The 26,302-nt window shown below is 39.4% G+C and overlaps 1 protein-coding gene across 4 annotated transcripts in view; it reads left to right on the forward strand.

Moving 5' to 3' along the window:
- Positions 1-26,302, forward strand: part of PPP3CA (protein phosphatase 3 catalytic subunit alpha) — a 330,036-nt gene that overhangs the window by 160,232 nt on the left and 143,502 nt on the right. For all 4 annotated transcript variants that reach the window (XM_045471787.1, XM_045471795.1, XM_045471799.1 and 1 more), the window contains one exon: positions 4,745-4,945. In XM_045471787.1, coding sequence (XP_045327743.1) covers positions 4,745-4,945 — 201 coding nt within the window. The remainder of the gene's footprint in view (positions 1-4,744; positions 4,946-26,302) is intronic.

The following is a 26,302-nucleotide window of genomic DNA, read 5'->3' on the forward strand; positions in this document are numbered from 1 at the left end:
GGGCAGAGAGAGAGGGAGACACAGAATCGGAAACAGGCTCCAGGCTCTGAGCCATCAGCCCAGAGCCCGACGCGGGGCTCGAACTCACGGACCGCGAGATCGTGACCTGGCTGAAGTCGGACGCTTAACCCACTGCGCCACCCAGGCGCCCCATGACCAGGTGGTTTTCAAGTGCTCGGCGGCCATATGTTGCTAGTCAATTGGACAGAACAGATTTACAGGGTAAAGTGCTGGAGTACAAACCAGGAGACCTGAAGTTTAGTGTTGGGTTCGCTGCTGAATAATCCTGTGTCCCTGTAGCATTCACTTAACCCCACTCTGAACATCAGTTTCCTCTTTTTTCATATGAGGCTGTCCGGGGTCAGTCTAACTTAAGACTTCTCATTTTGAGTTTTCTAATTTTGACTTATTAAGAGTTTTCTAATTTTGCTCCAAAGAACCCCAGGATTTTGTGAGCATACCTTAACAGTGATCATAGGGAAGGAAGAGAAGTGAGCCGCTTTAGGCTCTTTTTTTCCTTTGGATATACTTGAGGTGTCATTTTTTTTTTTACTAAAAAAATAAAGCAAAACAAAGGTTTGAAAAAATCACGAGGCTAAATGTTTTCTTTGCCTGTGATTCTTTCTTGTCAGCATCTGTAAGACTATTCCAGGAAGAGGTCAGGCAGCAGGTGTCCTGCTCTTCCAATGAAGGTAACACCATGGCAGTGACTCTTGGATATTTCCCATCAAATAGTAGGAGTAGCTTTGATAGTGGTTAATCTGGGTCGGATTTGCAGAACAGAAACCTCAAATACCTAGATATACTCCAGAGTGAGAGCAGACCACTTATGACTACTGAGGTGCATAGCTGTCATCTAAAACTGATCTTGCCCAAATCAGAGGAGGAGACACCTGACTCTTTCAGAGCTGTGGTCCCCATGGTCAGCCAGAACCTAGGGCTAGAATAACTCTGGATACCGGGCTTTTCTGACTTGGAATGTGTTTCTCTCTGATGGATGAATAATTGACAACAACTTCAGTAATTATTACATAGATGCCAATATTGGATACACATGATTTTGGTTCCCAGGCTAGTAACCTTTCTCTGTATCAGGTAGATGAACATTCTGGTGGCATCAACAAATAGGGGAAAAAATGAGATCATATCCTGTTCATTGGAAATCAGTCTGTGGCAGATTTCCACCATCAATGACATGGGAACACAATCCCGGTCCAGTATCTTGTTTGCCTTTAAAGCCATTGGTGTAATTTGCTTGAAGTCAGTCGAGGATGTACATAACCCTAAATTTTAGGGACTTTGCTGTTATATTTGAGGGGGAAAAAAGTGACATTGAGTGGAAATTGTGGAGTGAAAAAAGCTGAGAGTGATTCTATCTACTTTCGGGTTACTTCTAAGGAGACTATTGCACCATATTCCATACTTAATGGGCAATTGTAAGAAAATCGTTTCAGCAAGAGTCAGCCAAATATCAGCAGATACTTCTAAATTTTATTAGCATGCACAAACTTAACTCCTTCAATCCTGGTGTACTCTCGTACCAATAAAAGCAACTTGTAATGCTCAAAGCGACGGAGGGAGGGGGAACTCCAATTTTATCATATCAGGTGTAGCCATTTTTATGAGTTAATGAAAGGCTTGTTTTCTAAGCACATTGGATTCTTTGGTCGAAGCAGTTTTTGCTTGGTACTTGTCACCCATCTGCATGGAGGACTCTAGGTGAACAGAGAAAGCAAATGAATATGACCTTTGTAAAGCTGGTATTTTCCTTATGAAGCCAAAACGTGTACAGATTCACAAATATTAGCCCACTCTTATTTTTGTCCCAGAAAACTTCTCTCTGGCTTACAGCATCTCTGCATTCAAACCTTGGTTGGCATCATTGCTGCACATCTCGGTTCCCTGGGGGCCTTACCATCTGTTTATCTGGTAACAGGCCCCATCTCATCAGTTTCCCTATCATCCAGTTGGAAATAGAGCCCTCTGGTTGGCCTTTTCCCTCTCTTTTTGCTCCTGTTTATTTGGAACCAGATCCTGTATTTCAGAGCAGGTGGCTTTACCTTAGCCGATTACCTAGAATTAGCAATTACTGGAAGATAAAAGATTGGCGTCGAAGAGGGAGCAGCTTTTATTACAGTGATCTTGGTGTTTGAGAGAGCCTAGGGACTTGGAGAAAGTCTAATTCATGAAGGTGATGCGGCTCAGGTGCGCTCCCTTTGCCTCTCACCTTCTAAAGGCTTCCACTCTTTCAGGTTTAACTCTTTGATCTAGTTCAAGTTTAAGAAGGCCAGCTAGTACAGGGTGGCAGAGACCCACTGGCTTTATAAGCCTGATAACAAATCAGCCTCCTACCCTGCTGTGCTCCTAGGATTCTTGCTTGAGGATTGTAAACCTTCACAGTTGTCCAACTCCTATCTTGGGAATTAACTCAAAAAAAAAAAAAAAAAAAAAAAAAAAGTCAGCTCTTAGCCATACTCCAAGCATCCTTTTGAAGTTTCTTCCTTTCCATTCCCCAATATATATCTGGGGAATTTGGAGGAGTTGCCAGGTAAGATATTTTCTAATTTCAAATGGTACATAAAGACTCACCTAAATACACAGGGCCATCGAAACGTTTCCATGTTTTCTTACCAAGCGTATCTGTTAGGTAGGGAAAAGCAGGGGAGGGAAAGGAACAAGGTGAACAAAATCCCCAAATGCCTGAAGTCTAATGACCTAAATTCCTCTTTTTTTCTCCTTCTTGTTTAGTTCTTGCGTTTTCTCATTATTATCCACTACGCTTTGGCATTCTGCATTTTGTGTTTTATTTTCCGTCATGCTTTGTATTATGTATTCTATTATAAGCTGCCCCAAATAATTTTTGAAAATAAAAGCAGTCTTTATAAGAAACACCTTTCAGTATTTGTTAGAATTTCAGTTTTCAAAAGTTATTTCCTCGTGACCTTACAATTTTTTAAGCACTGTCTTAAATTCTTTTTGAGAAGCCGTGTAGGGAAGTTGTAGACACGGGTGTTCTGGCATCAGACTGCTGGAGTTTATACTCATTGGGTCTACGTACAAATGGTCAGGTGATTGTCTTGGGCAAAGTGCTTAATACTTTTAAGCTTCAAGTTTCTCCCCCACCGTATTGTTATGAGGACTAAGTACATTTATATGTAAACACATGTATGTGTGTCTTACTCATGTTACAGCTTTACTGTCATGTCGGCCTTTATTACCCAAACAATACCTGGCATAAGATAAACACTCTATAAATGTTCGCTGCTAATATTACTGTGTACTCTAGTTATTATAACAACGCTCAGATAGATGTAATCCCCAATCTGCAGGTGAGGTAACTGAAGCTAAAGGAGGTGATTTCACTTGCCCAAGGTCATAAAACTGGTGAGTGGACGAAGCCAAGGTTTGCACTCAGATTCATCTGACCGCAAAAGCCTCATGCTTATCCGCTTAGTCTCCTTCTGCCACTTCATTTTGGCAGCTTAGTTAAACAGATATGCTTGGATTATTAAGAAAATCAAGTTGCGCCATTAGTACAGGTTAATTTCCTGAGTTTTCTTTTCTTTTAAGTACTTACAATTTCTCTCGAATAACAAATCCATGCTGTGAGATTGCACAAAATTTCTTGCTATAGCTTTGCCATAAATCTTGCCTCTTTGAGAGAAACTTTTAAGAAATAAGGGGTCTAGGTTTCTTTCTTAATATCAAGTGTTCTTCCTAAAAGAGGAACCATTATATGGAGATGTTCTAATGCATATGGCTATTGCATATGGCAGAGGAAAGTTTCATGAAACTGTGTTTCTGGTCCTTTGAGAGATTTCTAACAGATCTCTGAGTTGTTTTCCAGTAATGAATGCTCATGTGAAATAGACAAACAATGACAGCCTCAATGAAGGGGCTCATTGGCCATTTCTTAGAAATTTAACCTTCATGATACCATCTCTAACCGTGGATCTTTGGGTGTCCTGGCACATTGTAGGAGTGTAGTGAATATCCTCCAGCTGAATGAGTGAATGAATGTATTCACAGATGTGAAGAATGACAGTAGCTGTAAGAGAGCTTCTTAACTGTTGAGGTATGGGGGTATGGTCGAAAGAGAGAACGGTTGGTTCTGAGTCTGAGTGGTGAGTTGAATTTGTCATTATGTCATATTTCTAACTACTTGCGTCTCCTCCCTGACACCATATTGCCCTTCCGTGTTCAAGATGACCCTTTGGCACATGCACACACGGATCCTGATTTCCTGTTTAATATCAGTGCATTTATACCTTTTTGCTCTCGGATTCTTGCTCTGTTCTTAAACAGTGAGTCAATCAGTTTACTCTGAGGTGTGACTTTAGTTGGAGGGATAAATCTGGTCTGGCAGACCTTTTCCCAGTGGGGAAACATCATCTCCTGGGTTAGTTATGGTTGGATGTATGGAAACTATTTTCTTTTGTTGAATTGATTCTTGCCTAACAGAAACACCTCTATCTTTTTGCTTTATTAAACTTAATCAGGATCTCATATGCAAGAGATCGGGACTGGGTGAATCAGCAAGTGATTCCTTTCAGCAATCGCATTGCATCTAGAATCAAAGAAAGAAGGCAATCTTTACTTTTTGGTAGCCTTTTGTTGTATTTTAATATGGGAACTTTGAAAGCACTCCAATAAGTGGTTAGTGGTAGAGAAAGGTATTTGGCAGTTATTATTGAAACTTCTGTTGGGTTTAGCTAATGTAACAATTTGATTTTTTCTCTTGCAGCTGTCCCATTTCCTCCAAGTCACCGACTTACAGCAAAAGAAGTATTCGATAACGATGGGAAGCCTCGTGTGGATATCTTAAAGGCACATCTCATGAAGGAGGGCAGGCTGGAAGAGAGTGTTGCATTGAGAATAATAACAGAGGGGGCCTCAATTCTTCGACAGGAAAAAAATTTGCTGGATATCGATGCACCGGTCACAGGTAAGTCCTCAGGATGGAGACTGCCTGCTTATACCCACACTTTGTTTTTAACATCAAATCAAAGAATCCTAGATACCAATGAGTCTTCGAATACAGTATTCATCTACCCTCCAACTGTCAAATGTGTACATTAAGAAGCAAAGCTACTATAATTATGTCACGATATTTTTTATTTCATGCGTTAAATACCTAAAAGGTTGTGATGCTTTAAGAAGTATTGTACAGCTCAGAGGTGATAAAGATAACACTTTATTTTAGAGGTCATCTTGTTTGTCTGTGGAAACACTAACTGGCACAGAGAACACAACATATTTGTTGGGAAAGATTAGACAAGGTACACTGAGACTTCCACGGTGGTTGAGCACATCACTGAGTTAAAGCAGTGGTTCTCAAAATGTCGTGCCCCAGACTAGCGTTATCATCTCATTCCTTGGAAACTTATAAAATGTAAAGTCTTAGGCCCCACCCTGAACGACTAAATTATATTCTGTGGGGTAAGGCCACAGTCTGTTTCATCAAGTCCTCTAGAAGTCTCTGATGCACATTCAAGTTTGAGAACCGCTGAAGTTAAGGGAGCAGCCAAATTTCATGCCTTCTTAAGAGTATTTTGTGCCTAGAAAATGCCTTTACTATGTGAGTTTTTTGATGTGTTACTTCTTACGGACAAGTATATATTTTGCATAAGTATAACTTCTCTTAGTCCCTAAAAATTAAATCTTGTCAAAAAAATGTTGTATGGTGTAGAGGGTCAAATAGTAGAGACGTTTGATCTATTCTTTGTGGAGTTTGCTAAACTTGTAAGTTTTCATTTTTCGAAAAACTAAGACAACATTTATTTTCTCCTTCATTATTACCATTCTGGCAAAGGAAAAAAAAATTTACACACAGAATACTGTCCTTTTCAAAATAAAGGGGATATTTTAAAATATTTCACTTATACTACTGATTGCCTCTTTCTTCCAAATTTATATTACTTATGTGATCGGACTTCAATGGTATATTTGAACGTTACTGTTAAGAGAAAGACAAGGTCTCTACAATACCAGACCAGATCTTCCTTGGTCATAATGTCCCTAATCATTCTTATTCCAAAGAAATGGACAGTCTTGTTTCATTTTTGGTCGGCAATGCAATTAAAAAAAAAATAATAATGTGTTTGGGGCCAGGCAACAGGAGAAATTAGCTCCAATGGTTTTAGCTCCCTTTTGGCCAGTGGTGAGTAAATGAAGCCACGGGTCCACTCTGTGTGTATCCCTGTGAACCCCGTTTTCTGTGTGTTAAAATGGAGTCATGCTGTATTATCTCCAACTCATAGACACTGAAAAAATGAAGACAAAACAAATGTGAACATGCTTTACTTTATTAGATACTAAAATACTGAAGTTTTTTTCTTATCTAAATATTAGCTTGGAAGCCACCAGCAAGAAACAAAAAAACAAAAAACAAAAACCCCAACCAAACCAAACAAAAAAAACTACTTTAAAAATTGAATATAAATTCCCCTTATAAATTAACGATAAAATATTAGCTTTAAATGACATCTTTATCATTAAGCTTATTTGTTTTTATTAAGAAGGAATAGCTTGATATTTTACTATGAGTTTATTTTTTCTCCATTTCACATGATAATATGTGACTTGCAGTGAAGAATTCATGTTAAGTTCACTAATGAGCCCAGGAGGTGATAATGGAGGTGATCATTATAACTTAAAGACACATGAAAATAGATATTTAGGGCAATGTATTTTCTGGGATGCAATCAGCTCTTCTGTTTGATTAGGGTCTGTCCTGAAAGAACACAAAGAGAAGATTCTGGAAGAGTCAGATTTATGATGTTTTATCCTGGAAACCTTCTGGAGTCCAGGAACTAATTGCCTCCATGTTCACTATACATCACACCTGGTTGTGTTCTAGTGAGATCCTAGCTGATGGTTTGGCAAAGTTTGGGATATAGATATGAAGACACTGGAAATCAGGACTCAATTATGTATATCTTTCCCTGAGGGAGAAAAAAACCCAAAGCTTTTTAAATAGTGATAGAGGCAGCTCTGGAGATATCACAGAATGTGTAGCACTAGTGAAATATAATCCAAGCAGAAAAAACTTTTCTCTAGAGGAGTGTTTATATTTCATAACAAAGGCAGGATCCCAAAGAACCTCTAGTAGATTCCATTGTAGTGATCTCTTTTCCTCTTTTCTGGGAACATAAGGATATGGATCATAATGACAAAGGAGCTAGAAAAAAAATGATTTTAACATTTGGGTAAAAGGGAAAAAGGAAAAACCTTTTGCATATAATCCACCAGAAAGCTAAATTTATAGCTTCATTTTCCTAACCCATGAGTTTCTGAGCACAAGCTGAAGCATGCAGAATTGCAAAATGAAAGCAGGATATACCGATCAGAGAAAATTGCAACCTCTTTGTGTTTCAAGATACTTCTTACAAGAATCTGAACCAACAGTATAATATGTATTTCTGAATTTAGAATATTTGCTGCTTGGATGACTGAATCAGTAAGGCTGTACTTTATTACCAATACTAGGCTATGCAGTGAAAGGCATAGTTCACATTTAAAAATCTTCAGGATAGAGTGTTCTCTATGTAGTTCAGAGCTCCATACTTAGGAACGATGGAAAACTTAATTCAGAGGAGAGGGAAGAAGAGGAGGGGGAAAAGAAGGAAAATACAGTTAAAAGTTACAAATGAGAACCTGTGTGAAAGGGTAAGAGGAAAGAAGTGAGGACTTTTAACGTAGTGGGAGAAGCAGGAAGCCTGACACCATGGTGGTTTTCGAGCGGTATTAGAAATAGTCTCTCGCACGCCTATGTGAGATTCCTGAAAATGACGAGGTGAGTGAGTCCTGGTAGAAACTGACCAGTAACTTCTTATGTGGAATTCACCTTTAAGTGGAGTAGGAATGTAAGCTCTCGAAATGGAACAAATGGCAAATATTTTGTAATTATACACAAAAGCCCCTCCCCCACTTTCCCTCTAGCCTTCCCTAGTCCTAATTTTTATTCATAAAAATGTTAGGAGAACTGTCAAATGCTAGGAGAAAAGTCGTGCTAACATCTGTGCCATGGTTTTCCCCCATTTTGAGAAAAATCTAGAAATTAGCACTCTAGTTATTTGACATCTGGACATTATTTCATTCTTATAGCGGGTCTTTAATGTTTTAATGTACAGAGCTGCCCAAATCCCCTTCCCCCCACTTGAAGTATTTCCATAGTAATGAAAGGTTTGTATTGATTTAGGATTTTTTTTTTCTCCTTTCAAATTCTGTACCTTTTACTTTGGGGCAGAAAAACCAGGAAGCTGCCTAGTCCCAACCTGGACCCCTCGCATGTGTCCCTCTAGAGGAGAGACAACACTGTGTACCTTGCCCTCCTGAAGGTAGATTTAGATAAACCAGTAACCTTCTCCATGGGAGTAGAGGTGACAAGTAGCCATGGGTCCCCAAACTAAACAAAGGAGGTATGAGGCATGTTTTGCTCTTTTCTGTAAACTAACTTGCCTGATTAGAATGGTAGCTGTTTTAGACATTTAATTTGAAGAATGTATTTCTGTATTCAAGGCATGTTGTCAAGGAAAGTATTCCCTTCTTTGATTCTTTTTTTGAAAATTCAGTTGAATTTATCTTTGTTTATTGGTAATACACAAATGGATCATTAAAACATGTGGCCAAATATCAGTGTGGCAACTTGGTATGGACTGAATGTTTGTGCCCACACCCCAATATTCAGATATTGATGCACTAATCCCCAATATGATGGCGTTTGGAGGTGGGCCGTTGGGAGGTTATTAGGTTTAGATGAGGTCATGAGGGTGGAACCTCCATGATGGAATTAGTGCATATATGAGAGGAGGAAGAGACGAGAGCTCTCTCTCTCTCTCTCTCCTCCACCCGAGGATACGGTAAGAAGATGGCCTTCTGCAAACCAGAAATAGGGTCCTTACCAAACACTGAATATATGCCATCACCGTGATCTTGGACTTTCCAGCCTCCAGAACTGTGAGAAACGTTTGTTGTTAAAGGTACGCCATCCACAGTATTCTGTTGAAGCAGCCCAGACTAAGATACAATTCATTTTGGGAATTCAATTTAATGAACATTTAGTGAGCATTTACCTTGTATAGGTGGTGTGGGTTATATACAGATGAATAAGACCTGGTCTGTGCTCTCCAGGGGCTCAGAACAGGATAAGTAAACGCGGTATTTTGCCCAAAGATATGTACACCAAACTGTTGGTGAAATCACAAGATACGATCCAGATTCATTTAAGCCAATTAAGAAGTATCCAGATGGATATAGTTAACTTAAATCCAAAAGTCTTCCTATCTTCTAAATGGCTAAGGTTTCTCTGAAAGAACCCACTGATTATTATATTCCATCTCTGAGTGAAAGAAACAGTTAAATAGCTGAGATCCTGTCTTCATTAAGGACTGAGAACTCTTTAGAAGGTTAGGAACTATGGATGATAATCACATGAGGTGGAGTCCTTGACCAGAATACTCAAGGTCTAGTTGGGGAGCCAGATACAAAAGCAGATAATCACTAAATCATTTGTTAAGAACTGTAATGGAGGTGCCTACAAACTCATGTGGGAACTTAGAAGAAGGAATGCAGGAAAGCCAGGAACGTTTTGACAGATTACATGATATTTGAACTGGATCACATCTGAGAAGTAAAATTTTACTACGTGAAAAAGTGAGGGAAGAGGATTCGGAGCCAAGCCAACAGCGTGTTAAAGGCGCTAGTGTTTTCGGTAATGTGGCTAAGACATGTTTTTGGAGGTTTTCTGTGGGAAACCTGGGTCTCAGAAGGATGTGAGGGTGAGGGTGGGGCGAGACAGAGGTCGGAATGTCAGGTTTGGATGGGAGTCTCTCTTAGGCAGCACTGAAACATTCCGAGACTGTTGTACAGGCACCGGAGAGTCTAGGGGTCTTTGAGCAGCAAGTTACATAATCAAGTTTCATCCTGGAAGAGATGAGTGGACTAGAGAAGGAACTCGGGAGGGGCTTTGGTTAGGAACCTCTCATACTCGCCCAGGGAAACCAAGATGATGCCCTCGGCAGGGTAGGAGGGTTGGATATGATTTTGAATACAGCTCCTTTGAAAATGCTAGTTAATACTAATCTTAAAACATAGGAATAGTTTGTGCTTAAAAATCAGTATTGGTTAAAGACTTCTTGAACAGGGTAACATGGTTTATGCAAGGACCCAGTTTACTACATTTCTCCTTGGAGTTCTCATACTTTCCTGTTTTCCCTTGGACTTAGCAGAGAACAGTTTCCTCATTTAGAAAAGCAAAAGCAGACCAGAAGCCTAGGTTTTTGACGAGAGTGATTTAGAACTCATTTTCTGCTCTCTGGGCCGAGGGGAGAGGCCAGCATCAGCTGGGCAAACTGCTAATCTCTCTAGTTTGTCTGTTTCCTGCACGGGGGGATTTGTCCCTGGGGCAGCAAAGGATTCCCTCAGTGGCTGTGCCTGCCATTTAGCATGTCAGACAGTTGCCAGGAGAACCCTCTGGCTTTGTTCCTGGATGTGAGAGTGGACCAGTGGCCAAGTTTAAGGTCATGGCATTCCTTCCCTTACAGCAGCTGACGTCAATTAGGAGAATTCCCCATGCCTTTACTCTGGGGAGAGTTAAGTGGGGATAAGAATTCAGTGTCTTTTGAGACCTAAAAGATCAGTGTTTATTCTCTTCGTACTATCATTTGTCACTATCAAAGCCTAACATGGCCTTAGTTTATATGGGGATAAAATATTACTTGTGGGGCATTTTGCCCACTTAGATTTCAGCGGCCAGAACTGAAGGGCCTTCCCTGCAGCCAGAGGCCTATTTTGGTACCCAGCCCACTGCTGGCAGTCAGCACAATTCAGCCCCAGCCTGTGGCAGTAGCCCATCAGTTTTAAGTCTTCATTCCCCTTAATTTTGATCCTTGATTAAAAAAATCTTTTTTTTTTTTTAAATTTAAACATTTATTTATTATTAAGAGACAGAGAGAGACAGAGCATGAGCATGGGAGGGGCAGAGAGAGGAGGAGACACAGAATCCTAAACAGGCTCCAGGCTCTGAGCTCTCAGCACAGAGCCCGACACGGGGCTTGAACACACAGACTGTGAGATCATGACCTGAGCCGAAGTCGGAGGCTTAACCGACTGAGCCACCCAGGCGCCCCCCAAAAATCTTTTTTAATGATAATGTTGATAACGGGTCACTGCATGAGAGCCAGAGTCCTTTTCCCTGAAGTGTTTACCTCTCTGGGTTTGCAAGGTTGGTTTTAGGAAAACCATCTTAAAAATGAGAAAAGGGAGTCTCAGAAGTTTGAGTCAGGGTTCCTCAAAATCGAGGGTGGGTGAGAATCTCCTGAAGGGCTTTGTAAAACAGAGAATGCTGATCCCACCTCCAGAGTTTCTGATTTAGTAGGTTTGGAAGAGGGCTTGAGACTTCGAAGTTCTAAAAGCTTCCTGGCTGCTGATGATACCCTTGATCTGGGACCACACTTTGGGAACCACTGGTTTAAGTGACTGGTCCGACGTCTCATAGCTAGTAAGCTGAAAACCTTGTTTTGAACAGGCATCCATCTACATAACTCCTGGGTAGATTTCATGATATATTATATACACTATTCTACCTCTGTGCAAGTTTCAAAACATTCAGGCATTTTCAGTTCATTTGACTAGAATTTGTTCTTGCTTATCACTGAAGAAAGCATGCTAAGAATGCTATTAAATGTTCTTGAGAAACAGAAAAAAATGTTGATGGTTCATTAGAATTGTTTATATTTTATGTAAAAATGTATTGCTGTAGTACAAGGGGAGGAGAGGCAAAACAATAGTGCTTGGCATATTTGGGGCACAGAATTTATGCAGTTTTTCTCAGTGGAAAACCTTTGTAGTACTTTTCTTTACAAGCTCTCTGAGAGTTGACTGTGGAAGCTAAGGCTTGGACAGTTTATAAAGGAAAAAAAGAGGAAGACTGAGATCAAAAGCATCTTTAAGGGACTTGTTTGGTAATGAATACGGTATCATATGAAAAATAGCTGAGCCATAATAATTCAGCACTCCCGTGTAACAAACAAGTCAGTAATAATCTGTTAACATCAGTAAACATGTAACACCGTCCAGAGCAAGCATTTGACAGTAATTACAGTTACACAGTAATTCTCATGAACAGATATTCTGCTTTAAGATGCAGCATATCCAGTCCTTTTGAGTCTGCCAGGAATCGGTACTTGTCACAAATAGTATTTTAGCACCCTTAATAAGGCGATGTGTGTAGTTGTTTTCATGGACACATAAAAATCCCTCCAACTATTATCCTTAAAGTCTGAAACTTATCCCTGGGAGTAAATATTCTAATGGTTTGGGAGACGGTTGAACTATATTCATATATTATAATCAACATTACCGTGGCTTTAAGAGAAGAGAAGGAATATTTCAAATAACACTGGAATCCTTCTAGCTAAGGGAAGAGCATTCTTCCTAGGTACCTCCAGGGAAAAATGTAGATGCTTTTCCTTTTGTCTAGCCAGATTGTATCCATGTATCCAATCCCCTCTCCTGTTACATTTGCTTATTGACCTGTCCCTGATCATTGCAAACTCCACTGATTTTTACTTTCTTGTGAGCCAGTAATGTTTATAGGTTTCAGTGGACATTCCCAAATACTAGTCACAGACTGGTACTGGTTTATGGCAAAGTTTTTGTCGGACCAGAGTGAAATTATCTTTTTCAATTTAGTTAGCATACTTTCTTTTTGCATATGGAACTATGGTGAGAGTAGATGGTAATTGTTTTTTTATAGGCTTTTGGGGAATGAACTAATGAGTTATTTTGTGGTAAGGCTAATATTTAAGTTCTTGTTTCTTCCCAGTCACTGTTATAAACACTGTAAATCTTAGTTGTTACTCTTAGTTTTAAGTCTTAGTTTTCACACAACCCTATGAGGGAAGTACTGTTATCAGCTCCATTTTACAAATGAGGAAAGTGAAACTCAGTGCAGTTGAGTATCATATCTAAGTTTACTCAGCGAAAAAGTGCCAGAACTAGTATTAAAGCCCAGACAGTTCAACTGTGTCTATTCCCATTTTATTTGGGGTAGAACTTGACTTCCCAGGTCCGTGGAATCATTAAATCTGGGAATAATCATAGAGCATGGCATTTAATGGTATTGTACTGATTTTTTTTTCTTTTTTATCATTTCATGCTATTATCCCATTAAATGTTAACATCTGAGAACATAGATCTTGTGTTATGGTTTTGTGAATATTCCTCTGTTTCACAATAATTGTAATGTAAATGCACTGCTGATTTGCACGTTGTAAATTATGAAAATAATGTAATGGAAACATAGAGGCACCTCTAAAACAAGAGTATGTATCCACAGATTATGTGTGCCAGTGTAATCGTTTAAATTGGCCGTTATCTTTTTATTCTGTTCTTTTCTCCCGAAGAGCTGTTTGGCTGATTTGTGTCTTAAGTGGAGGATTTTGGACACACGAGATACTGGATAAATAAAATAGATGAGCTTGTCAGAAGTAGTTTCTCTTTGAAGAATCTATGTAGTAACAGAAAAATACTATTAAATTTTGAGGCAGGTGTTTTGCTACTATTTAAAATGATTGCCTTGGCCTATAAAATGTATCATTTAAAATATTAATTACTTCCATGCATTCATTCTTGCTAATGTTAAGATATACTCCCTGAGAGAAGGCCTTTCGGCAGTTTGGTCCTGGCCTGGCTCTTCTTGTGATGGGGGGTACAGATAGCTTGTCCCTCTACTATTTTGTCCGGCTCTCCAACAGCATCAGGGAGTGAACATTGTCTCATGACATAACGTGAAAATCCATGGAGAGGTTTAAGACGTAAGTCAATCTTCGGAGGAGGTAAAAAAAAAAAACAAAAAACAAAAACAAAAAAACCAAAAAACCTATCAAAAAAGTTCAGTGTTCATTTTTTAATATTAAACATTGAAAAAGAAATGTAATATATATATACAATCTCGAAGAAAATTACAAACTGGTACCAAGTCTCCATCAGGTTGCTTTTATCATATGAAAATAACATTTCTCATAAAATGTGTTTTGTAGAAATAGGATTTTAAAGATTATATAACAATAGAAAAAAACAACAAACCAACCCCACTCTCCAGGGAGTAATTAAATCCTTTTCAGAGATTTTTATGAAACAACATTGTATTTTAATATTCTGAACAAAACTTGAATTCCTGCTATCATTTGGTCACTTTTTGACTTCAGTTTGGTGTATTATATGCTTCTCCGTAATTCCTTTCTGTTTATAGTTGATATCGTGGTCCGTATATTAGCCAGTGTTAGACATAACAGCATTGTTCCATTCTGTTCCTTAAGATATTTAAGGTTTGGACACCAAGGCTTTTGAACTTCAACTTCATTAGAGTCTTATATGTAGGCAAAAAGAAATGTGACCTCTATTTTTCTTTCTTTAAGCTTTTCTTAATTTTTTTTTTCTAATGCTCTCTTCTGAACTGTCTTTCCTCGTATTTGCAATGAACAAAGCCCTGTGAATTAGTAAAATTAGGATTAGTGGGAAGGACAATTGCAGGTAAAAGTGAAGGAAAGATACAATTATTAACCAAACTTTGTTTGTTTGTTACGGCTTCATTTGTAATTTTTTAAAATAAAAATTGACATTAAGGTCACCATTTTACTTACAGTGCCTTTCTCCTCAGATTCATATTCTTTGTTACATTGGCAACAGTGTTGTTGTGGTGTTCTTTGGATTTTATGATTAATGTCAGACATTTTGATATTCAAAAATCGATTTGGAATTCATGAATTTCATTCCATTTCAGAAACGTAGTCATTGACTCTCACGATCTCTGCGCGTGCTGTGTGATTTGAGATGCCATCTGGTGGTATGTGTTCGATACATCTAGCTGTACTTTTCACTGCCATCAGAGCCTTTATCCTTCATTGCTTATGAAGGCGAATATTTGTTGAAATAACTTGCAAGACGTTTGTTTCCATTGCAAACAAAGGATCTTTTGTACTTTACTTTCTGTTTTCTCAAAGTAATATGCCTGTGTGCTTTGGTCTTTGTTAGCATAATCTGATTCTTCTTTAAAAAAAAAAAAATGACTTTGAAAATCAGGCTCCAATTTTAGGAACTCAATTTAGCTCACAGAAATTTGTAGATACCCAAGCATCCCCTTTAAAATCCTAATTACATATGTTTTTCATTTCATCTTCAAATGGTAAACCTGATTGAGTATTTGGATATCATGTGATGAATAGGAGATTTGCAGATCATCATAAACAGGAAACATATCTTTCATTTAAAATTCTCTTCCTCATGTTTTAAACATTAAAGGCCAGTTCCTTCAAAGGTGGACCTTGGCTTAATTTTAACTACTGCTTTCTTTGCCTTCTTCAAGAGATAAGCTGGTAATGCTTATTAAATATGTATCAAAGCTAAGTGGAAATTAGAAAGTTAATTGTCTGCACTATTGATATAAAATATCCATTCCACTTAAGAACCTGAACTAAGGAAATGTCAAAAAGCATGATATATATAGTTTAGACTCTTTCAGGTGATTTGTGGCTGGTTAGCTTAGTACCTTGAGAGCATGGCAGCAGTGAGGCAATTTATAGATTCTTTTCTCTCCGTGGGCTGTTCAGCATTCTCAGATTTTACTCAAATTTCTGGTCCAGCCAGTTTATCTGAGAAAAACAAAAAACAAAACAAAACAAAACAAAACAAGAAAGACAGAGAAAAAAAAAATGGAATGAGAAGAGGTGAGAGAAGGAGGTGTGATTTCATCTCTGTTGTGCCAATCACCTGGGACACATTTAATGATGGTGCCATTGAGTGATGACCACGTGACAGTAGCTTAACTTTCACCCTATGTGGCACCGGGGTTAAAGATCACGGATCTCTAGATTCACATTCTGGATCCGCAGCTTTCTAGCTGTTGCAGCTTCTCGGCAGCTTTTTTCACCTCTGTAAACCTCAGCTTCCTGATCTTGGAAGAGATGAGGTGTTAGTCTCAAGCCTGTCGCTCCGACAAAGTAGATTGCTGCAGCCACAACCTCAGACCAAGTGCCTGATACATAGTAGCTGCCTGATTATTATTGCCAGCCCCATCTTTGTCATGGCTGCTTTTGTTGGTAGGTAGCTAATATTCCAGTTATCAGTTCCATTCTGTTATTTGGAGGTTAGAGGCACAGAGAGCTTTTAACTATGAATCTGGATATTCTAGCAGACATCACACTTCCCCTTGCATGGAAGAAGTAAATATTGAGGGGGCTGTGGCATGAATGAGAGGGCAGAAGGTTCTCGTGCCAGCAGCTCTCCACTGCTCATCCTTTCTAAACTGCAAATTAATTTTAATTTTAATTAAAGAAAAATAAATTTGGGATTCATGGACGTGTTTCATGCAGTTGGTACCTCAGTTAGAAAGAGGGAATGTGGGGCGCCTGGGTGGCGCAGTCGGTTGGGCGTCCGACTTCAGCCAGGTCACGATCTCACGGTCCGTGAGTTCGAGCCCCGCGTCAGGCTCTGGGCTGATGGCTCGGAGCCTGGAGCCTGTTTCCGATTCTGTGTCTCCCTCTCTCTCTGCCCCTCCCCCGTTCATGCTCTGTCTCTCTCTGTCCCAAAAATAAATAAACGTTGAAAAAAAAATTAAAAAAAAAAAAAAAAAAAAAAGAAAGAGGGAATGAAGGGGCCCCTGGCTGGCTCAGTGGGAAGAGCATGTGACTCTGGGTCTCAGCATCATGAGTTCAAGCCCCATGTTGGCTCTAAAGATCACTAAAAAAATAAACTTTATTAAAAAAAAAAAAGAGGGAATGAAAAAATTGTTTTAAATTATATTTTAACGTTTATTTATTTTTGAGAGAGAGAGACAGACAGACAGAACACGAGCGGGGTAGGGGCAGAGAGAAAGGGAGACACAGAATCCAAAGTAGGTTCGAGGCTCGGAGCTGTCAGCACAGAGCCTGACACGGGGCTCAAACCCATGAACCGTGAGATCATGACCTGAGCCAAAGTCCGACACTTAACTGACTGAGCCACCCAGGCGTCTCCAAAATTTTTAAATAAAACCTGAAGTATGAGCTATTAAGATGTCTTTTAAAATTGAAAATAATTCAAATGTGGGAGGGTGGGCCTTGTTCAGCCACCCCATGTCAAGTGATAATTCTCCATGTTTGACAGCTGAGTATCATTCTGACTGAAACATATTTTCATTTCAAATTTGGGTGATTGAGTTTTTAAATAACAGTTCATGGAACTACCAAAAACGGGTACATTATCTAGATTTTTTTTTTACATTTCCTATATAATATATAACTGTAAAGTTGCTTTCTGACATTTAAATCACATCACTTTGACCATTTCCAGTGATTTTTTTTTTTTCCTCTACTGGCCACCCTAGGGCCAAAAATCACTGATAAATGGTATTTGTCTATTGTGTAAGGCAATGTATGTTACACATTAGACAAATACCATACATTGACACATTAAGTTGATTCATATATTTTTAAGGTTTCTATTTATTGGGCATTTACCCTGATACAAACCCTGTGCTAAATACATACATACAAAGGTGTCCAATTGTCCCTAGCTTCAAGTTGCAAATCCTAAGATGGTTTAGAAAGTCTTGAATGTTCCACTGTCTATAAACATCTTCATTCTCATCCTATACCTGTTTCCCTCATTATCGCTTTATTTTCTGTGACTTATCTACATTGGCATTCTTTCAGTTCAGCTCCTTTCAGGCCCTTGAATGTGCCATCTTCCCTTTCAATAAGAGACTTGGCACGTGCTTGCTGTTCCTTCTTTCTGGAATATCCCTCACCCCTATACACATATCCAATAATCTTAAATAATCAGATTTCAGCTAAAATGTCACTTTATTAGTCTTCAGGGAATCCTTCCCTGACTAACCCATATAAGTACCATACACTTTTGCTTCAAAATATTTATCGTAATGATATTATGTTATTTGTGTGATCATTGTATTAAGGTTTGTCTTCCTCACTAGACTATCAATTTCAAGAGGGCGAACCCTTTGTCAGCCTTTGCCTACTATTTTATCCTTACCACGTCACATAGTGACTGCCTCATGGTGGGCATTCATTAATATTTGTTATGATAATGCGTGCATTATCTCAATTGATAACGTCTATTAATATTCCTTATGACCACAGTATGCATCAAAGAGAACCAGAGCCAGGCATCAGTTTAGTGGTAAAAAATGGATTTTGTTCCTAATCTATTGCAGAGAGGAAAAGAGACTGGTAGAGAGCTGAACTCAGCTGAGAATACAAGGACAAGTGGGAACTGATGGCCAAAGAGCAAGGCAAGGAGGTCTGTGGATGGAAAATTACTAACAGGAGATATCAAGTTTAGGCAGATTCTTGCTGAAGGCAGGCCACGGTGATCAGCTATCAAGGATAAGGGGATTCTTGCTACCACTGGACTGGCAAGCTAAAGACAGGGTCCAAAGGATGAGGCCTGGATGAGAAGAGGGCTCAGAGGAGCCTGTCTAAAGTTTGATCAGAGAGTCTTTGTCAGTCCCTCCTCTAATTCGAGGAAAGCGGATGCATTCTTTTTGTCTCTGAACAACAGAAGTCCATTTTTCATTTGGTCACCTTTTGTTCATTAAGGGCCAGCTGAATCATCTGTTGAGATGTGGTGACAATTGCTCTACTTTGTAACCCAGGGACATTTGGTAAGAGAAATACCTAGGAAGATAAGCAGAGAGATAGAAATTAGAGGCCGAATCAATCTATATGCCCAACTTCATAGGCCCTCGTAGATCCACCAGAAGTCCTAGAATCTGTCATCTTTCCTCAGTGGTGTCAGCACTGTGGCGGTAATGCAAAAAATTTCTTCCTAGTTATGACAAAGACATGAGTTGGACTAGGGGGACAAAAGTGCAGTAGTCAGTTCCCTCCGTGTCCAGAGTGATGTAATCATAGAGAAGAGTGTATTGAGTTTCTTATAAGTATCAAGTCATAGATTCAAGGTCAGTAGTGATATTGTCCAGGAAAAAGGTGAATTTTTTCAGCAATGAATAGATGACTCTATTATTGAATCAAACTTCTTCAGCCAAGCAATAGATTCTTTGGAGTGGTATCCAAAAGATGACAAACCTTTCCCAAAAAGTAATGAGGTTATGGATGGAACTTAGGTCCAATTCTACAGATATATATATATTTTTTAAATCCCTTCCCCAGGAACTGAGATTACCTACAAGGGAGCCTATGATATGTTGGGCACTTTTTCAGTTTCTACAGTGAGAAAGAAGTGAACTGGAGTGGGTGATTATTTTAGAGATAGTTCAAGAAAGGAAGAAAATTGTGGAGGATTGGAGTCTGATGAAGAGACTGGGAAATTGGCAGGTCAGCAAGATCCCGTCCAGTTGGCTGGTGGCAGCCAACAGGCTTGGGTTCCACAGACCAAGTAAGAATCATCAGGAGTTAGCCATGAGTCGTAGAAGTAATTATCTCTTAGCTGAGGGTGCCTAAAGAATGCAAATTTTGAGGGTGAGGACAAGATTTGTCAGAGATCGTTCCTGTGTAGTTGGGTTGAGTCCGAGGAATTAGGCCAGGAAGGCTAATGGAGACATTTCCGTTGACATGAGGGATGTCGGAGGGACGGGTAGCAGCTCGGGAGCCTTATCTTGCATTTAGTGATGGCTGGGTGAGTGTAATGAGAAATGCTCATTTCAAGAAAGAAGCTAGTTGTAAAATTATGATGGAAACAGACATGACCCTTGCCAAGATAGACTGGAATGGGTTTGGCAGTTGACTCATGATGGGTGATTGTCCAGTTAAAATAATGGAGGGAAAGAGAAGAAGAGTTATGGCAGAGAAAGCATTATGATTGATCAAAGGAATCAGGAAGAGTCAGATTTGCCCACTGAAAAGGGAGCAGAGTACCAACAGTCCGGCCGGTAGAGGTCAATCGGAGACAGTGTGACCGTATTTGTCTGGTGGGAATAAATTATTTTAGGAGTCAGTAAGGATCATAATTTTAAACAAATTTTTAAAACACACATTAGGTTCCTTTCTGGGCAGATTTTGATTTTCTGTTTAAGACCTAATGCTAAGGCTGTGGAATATTCACCATCCTCCTGGCACAAAATAAAATTTGCATAGAAGTAAAACTGAAATGGAGCACGGATGTGTTTGTCCTTGTGTTCTAGGTTTTTTCAAGTAGCATCTCCATTCTGTATGTAATGGGAATGCTGTCAGGATAAGACATTGCCTCCTAGCGGACAGATCATTGGCCTGAGAGTAAAACAGACATATTTTAATCCTGCCGCTGACACATTACCTAACATCTCTCTCTCCTTTTACTCATCTTGCAAATGGTTGAAATGATTTCTACCTTACATTCCTGTGAGACTTGAGGCCATGTATGAAAAGTTCCTCACACAACACCTGACTTGTAGTAGGAACTCAGTGAATGATAATTATCATTTATTACCATTAACACCGATGCATATGCACTTGTCCCCCCAAACCTTCTGTACGTGGATAGATAGCGATGCTTATATTTAGTAAGAAAAGAAAAATTGTATTTCTCCGTATGTAGCAGCCTACGCTGAACAATGGTAGTCATGATTGTAGGGAGTGTGTTAATTGTCTGCTAAATGTAACGGTTATTTTTGGTAAGAAACATCAAACATTTGCTGATTTATTCAGCGCTTACTTCATATTTGTCCTTTTGGTGCAAATCAGAATTCATTAAAAGAATTTATGATGGAAAATTCAAAAATCCAACTCAGGATTTATATAAACTCGCCTTATGTCGTTGGGTCTTTTGGTGTGCTTTCTTATCCTCCGAATTCCACTTTTCATCTGATTCACATAGGGGTTACTTGACGTGCGTTTTAGTTCCAAGTAGAAGGGTAGTTGTTTTGTTTAGCATCTTCTTGTCATTACTATACTAAAAGAATACCCTTTTCTGAGAGTAGCAGGAAAAGGAAGATAAAAATGATGATACTGGTGAAAACTATTGTCTAAAAGCTGTGAGAAAGAGTGCAGAGCGTGAATCAGGAATCCAGGGAGATGGTGCCAGTTCTGACAATGATTTCTTCCTGCAATTCATGAGAAGATTATTCGCAGTGATCTCAAAGCCCTTTTTAGTGTTGATTCTGTGAGTGTGTTTCTTACTCAAAGTACATACATATTGCATAACTTCAAAGTGACTATCTTGATCAGATACTTCATTAACCTTATCAGGGTTTCCTCTTGCCACCCTTTCCAAACATCTCTGTGTCAAAGCAACAGATAACCTCCACTTTTGTTATTGTGTGATTTCACTTTCCACCATATGATGGTTTCCTGAACGTTTCAGAACGACTGGTTTTATTTTTGTGAGTTCTTCAATATCCAGAATGACTTCTGTCATGGACAAAATAATCTGTGTTATTATAGCTAAAGCCTCCCTGCCCTTCCCCATGTTGTGTTTCTTTTTATTTTAAAATATAGAAGGGCTGTTTCACCAAAGTACTTTTTCTTCTTTAAGTATATTCTTTTTCATACTTCTCTAATATAAACAATAAGAAAATCGGCTGCTTTTTAATTGGAATGGTTTTATGGTAACTATATAAAAAAAAAGCATTGTGAAAAGGGAAAGGATTTGTGAATTTTAAGTGATCTATTCTGATATATCACTATGACATAATGAGATATATATATTTGGTTCCCACCCCCAGTTTCTGACACAGAGCTCCTAAAACCCATGTGACTTCCTGAGTCATGGGTTATAGGAGCATCTCACACAGCACCACTAAATACTTTGGAGTTTCTCTGGGTGATAGGGGCATCTTTTGTTCTAATGAGACAACTCTAAGTGGGCTCCTGGAGGGATTCAGGGTAGGAACCAGTCACCAGAAAGAGCAAGCCATGATTGGAAGCTTGGAACTTTCAGCTCACCCTCCATCTTCTAGAAGGGGAGCAAGACAAGAGATTGAGTTAATAATCTATCATGCCTGTGTGATGAAACCTCCATAAAAATGTCTAAATTATGGGGTTTGGAGAGCTTCTGAGTTTGCGAACATATCTATGTGCCAAGAGGGTGATGCACCCCAGCTCTACAAGAAAGGAAGCTCCTGCTCATATATCTGATTGCTGGCCATAACCATCCCTATGATTAAATCCTTGACTTTGAAAACATACTTGCATTTTTGTTCCTGTGATTATTTTCCTGCTGTGAATAGTCATCTTAATTTTGTTTTTGGAAGAGATTGAGAGATAACTTCAGCTACCAGCCTCACAGATCAGGAAACTGAAGGGCACTAGTCTGCCAAGGTCACTCACTGCTGGTTAGTGTGAGTCAAGCCCAGAATCCCGGTCCCTCTTCAATGTCCCACTGCCCTTCTTTGTTCTGTCACCTGTTTGTTTCTGAACAACAGTGTGTAGAACAGTGATGGTTTTACTTCTGGATCATGTCAACGTTACCTTTGCGGTTTAGTGTCTTTTGCCTTTATTAGAATTTAATGTATGTTTATATACATTGAAAGTGTTTATGGGGTGCCTGGGTGGCTCAGTCAGTTAAGCATCTGACTTTGACTCAGGTCATGATCTCATGGTTCACAAGTTTGAGCCCCACGTCGGGCTCTGTGCTGACAGCTCAGAGCCTGGAGCCTGCTTCGGATTCTGTGTCTCCCTCTCTCTCTGCCCCTCCCCTGCTCGTGCTCTCTTTCTCTCTCAGAAATAAAGATTAAAAAAAAACCTTAATTATAGAGTGTTTTAACAGCTGTTCTTCAGTGTTCAATTTGAGTTTTTCTACTGTAACCTAGCCTGTAGATCACACACTAACTCACTTTTCCCTACTAACCCTTAACTAGAGTAAGCCCTTACTGTCCTTCTCGTTTTTTCCTTGACCTGGAGTTTTCTTCTGCTTCTTACATCATAGCTGGCAGAGGGACACAGGTAATGACCTGCGAGGCGTGATGTTTGTCCATTCCATGACTATCCTTATTTAACTGCTGGAAGTGTTTCCCTCACCTTCCCCCATAATTACCTTTAAATGTCTTTAGATTTGAGAAAGTTTGGTTTTGTGGAGGCCACATAATGCTAATGGGAGACTACCACAGGTCTCCATTCTCTATTTCCTGTGGAAAGTGGAATAAAATAGAATGTTCCAGTTTCCGAAACTTTCTTCACTGTGTGGTAGAATCAACCTTGTTCATTATATCTGTGCCTAAGAGCGAACAACATTCTGCCCCTCTCCTTGCCGAGGTTCCTTCCTGGCTGTCTCTCTCAGTCTGAAGATAGAAAATAGAAGGCGTTTCATACACCGAGGACCATTACTTCCCAGTTTCGTTTTTGTCATCCAGCATTCAGGGCAGACCCAGGCATATGCATCTTTTAATATTGTGTACAGCTGCAGAATTACAAAGTACTCGATGTGGGTGTGTCATAGACAGCTTTAACTCCCTTTGGGCTCCTTAGAGACTTCTTTAGCAAATACTCAAATAGAATCATAAAGAAAGAACTAAATCTGGAAAGAACATTAGGGACAAAAACAACTCAAGGAGTGTGGTGGGAAGAATGGCGGACTTGTCAGTAATCAGCTGGAGTAACCTTGGAGCAAGTCGCCTCAACCACTGCGTGTCAGTTTTCTCATTGAGAAAATGAGCCAGACAGCAAGGTGCAGGAATTATCTGGACACCACTTCTTTTTATTCACTGAAAATTGGTTATTACGGTGTCGCAGGAGTTTGCCACAGATGGGCTCCTAAATCCCAATTTTAGCCATCACCTCAAGGGCTCCCTTTATTTCTCAGAAGGAAGGCTTTCATCCTCTGTAGGCCCCTGCTGATTTGTACAGCTTCGAAAACCAGGGGAGCCTCGGTCCAGCTTCTCCTCAGAGTTTATTTCCTGTCTTCAGGCTATGTTTTCATCTTTGCTACCAGGGCATCCCCATCTCCTTTTTTCCCCATCATTATGGATTTCTTAGATCTTTTTCATGTCTCCCAATACTTTCCAGGGCTTTAAATCTCACCCTAGCCCTCCACTCCCATTTCACAAGTACATCCCTTTTGCAGGCAGGCAGGCGGGCCACCGGATGCCTGATTCAAATCCCAGCCCTTTCACCTCTCAGCCCTGTGACCGGTCAGGTTACTTACACTAGGTGCTTCAGTGTGGAGCTCACAGAATTGTTGTGGGGATTAAGTGAATTAGTATCTGTAAAGCTCTTAAAGCACTGTCTGCCACATGGTAAGTGCTGTGTGATTGCTGGCTATTGTAATATGACTGCTGACCATGTGCCCTCCCCGGCTCCCACCTCGGTATTCTTCTTGGCCGGCTGAGGGTCTCATCTTCCCCGGACCAAGAATGCGTGTCTGTTTAGGTTATTTTAGATCAAGAAGTACACACTAGCTGGCACCCATCGGCTTCCCTTACAGACTTTCAAATTATGTCTAATCTCATATTTAGATTTGAGCACACAGACTTTATGTTCCTCTAGACCTAGAAGTCATTCTTATAATACTTCTGGTTTTCACGTGTTGTTGGAAAGATAGGCTGTACTTAATTCCAGAAAATGCTTTAGAAAAAGTTTAAGCCAAATCTCAAGAATACATAGATACCAAAGGATATTTAAGTTTCTTGCTTAAAAAACTTTAGTCTCTGGTGACTTTTAATTTTGTGAAATCTTAATGGAAAAGGTTAATCCACCAGATAATCTGGTTGCTTCCCTTTCTTGAAAAGAAGTCTTCCAGGTTCATGTTTTATTTATTTATTTAAAAAAAAAATTTTTTTTCAACGTTTATTTATTTTTGGGACAGAGAGAGACAGAGCATGAACGGGGGAGGGGCAGAGAGAGAGGGAGACACAGAATCGGAAACAGGCTCCAGGCTCTGAGCCACCAGCCCAGAGCCTGACGCGGGGCTCGAACTCACGGACCGTGAGATCGTGACCTGGCTGAAGTCGGACGCTTAACCGACTGCGCCACCCAGGCGACCCCAGGTTCATGTTTTAAAAGAGCTAATATTAAACAAGGAATATGGAAGAAGCCAATCTTATTGATAAAAACGTAAGTATTTAATAGAACCATAAAATATCAAAAACGCTTAAAAACTTAAGAGATTGTTGAATTTAGTGATTTCCAGACTGTTTGCTAACCACCCAAGTTTTTTTGAACGAACTATTATGCAAACCTTCAAATATAAACAGAAAGGCCCTGCCTAACAAAAAAGATGATGCCTCCCCTTCCCTGTGACCAAAGATCATACAGAAACAGAGCTGAGAAATGTCAGCTCAGCTAACTTTCTCCTTTGACCCTGGAAGAAACTGAGGTTCAGAGAGGTTTGCTTCATTACATGGACATTCAGCTGGTTAACGGATGGACTGGAAGTAGAAATCAGCTGCCTGAACTCCTACGTAAGCTTGATTTCCATACTTCATTCCACTTTTGCCCTACAAAGTTATTGTTACAGTTATTTATAATTATTTGGAATGTGATGTGTTTAACAGCTGGGACTTTGGGTTTGGACTGATCTAGGTTCAAATTCCGGATCTGCCCATTTTGTCACTTAAACGGCTTAAAAGTCTCTGAACCGTATCTTACAGATAAGATTTTCTTCCTGTAAAGTAGGAATGATGGTAATGGCGTATACCTCAATGGGTTTTGTAATGCTATCCGATCAGTAAGTGTTACCTATTCTTAGCATTGATAACGGTCATTGTCAATATTCTTATATTCAGTTAGCTAGCTATTAAATCTGAAATTGCTTTGATTGAAAAATTAAAATTAAGCTCAGTTAAGTTAAAGTAAATTGGATGAAAATCCTCTTCGAATGGTTCTTTAAAACTTATGTTCATAGAAGGTTATCTTCTTCATCTGTATTTCTATAACTGTATCTGTATATTAGTATCTCCTTGGATCTTTATCTCTATACATTCTGACATCGCTGCCTTTCCTGGTGTTTAAGAGTAAGTGTGTGGGGTAAATATAACAATGTTGTTTTTCAGCTGTTGATAAAAATGTAGAATGTTGAAGCTGTATATAACTGTGGAAATCACTTAGTGTTTCATTTTACTGTTGCAAAAAATATGCCCACTAAAATTTGGATTTTTTCCCTTAGCACATCAGGTTTCAAAAATCCTGTACATCCGAGCACTGCCTTCTCCCTCCCACCACAGGCTAAATAAACACTCTGCCCACCACACATCCATGTATTACTCATAGCAATGTAGCTGGGCCTATAAGACATTTTTCTTTTTCTTTTCTTTTCTTTTTTTTTTGTAGGACATTTTCACATAACACCTACCATCACCCCACCTGACCCCCACAACAAATGAATGAATGAATGGGTGGATGGATGGATGGATGGATGGATGGATGAAATA

Source organism: Leopardus geoffroyi, chromosome B1 (genome assembly GCF_018350155.1).
Source record: "Leopardus geoffroyi isolate Oge1 chromosome B1, O.geoffroyi_Oge1_pat1.0, whole genome shotgun sequence".
Classification (NCBI taxonomy): domain Eukaryota; kingdom Metazoa; phylum Chordata; class Mammalia; order Carnivora; family Felidae; genus Leopardus; species Leopardus geoffroyi.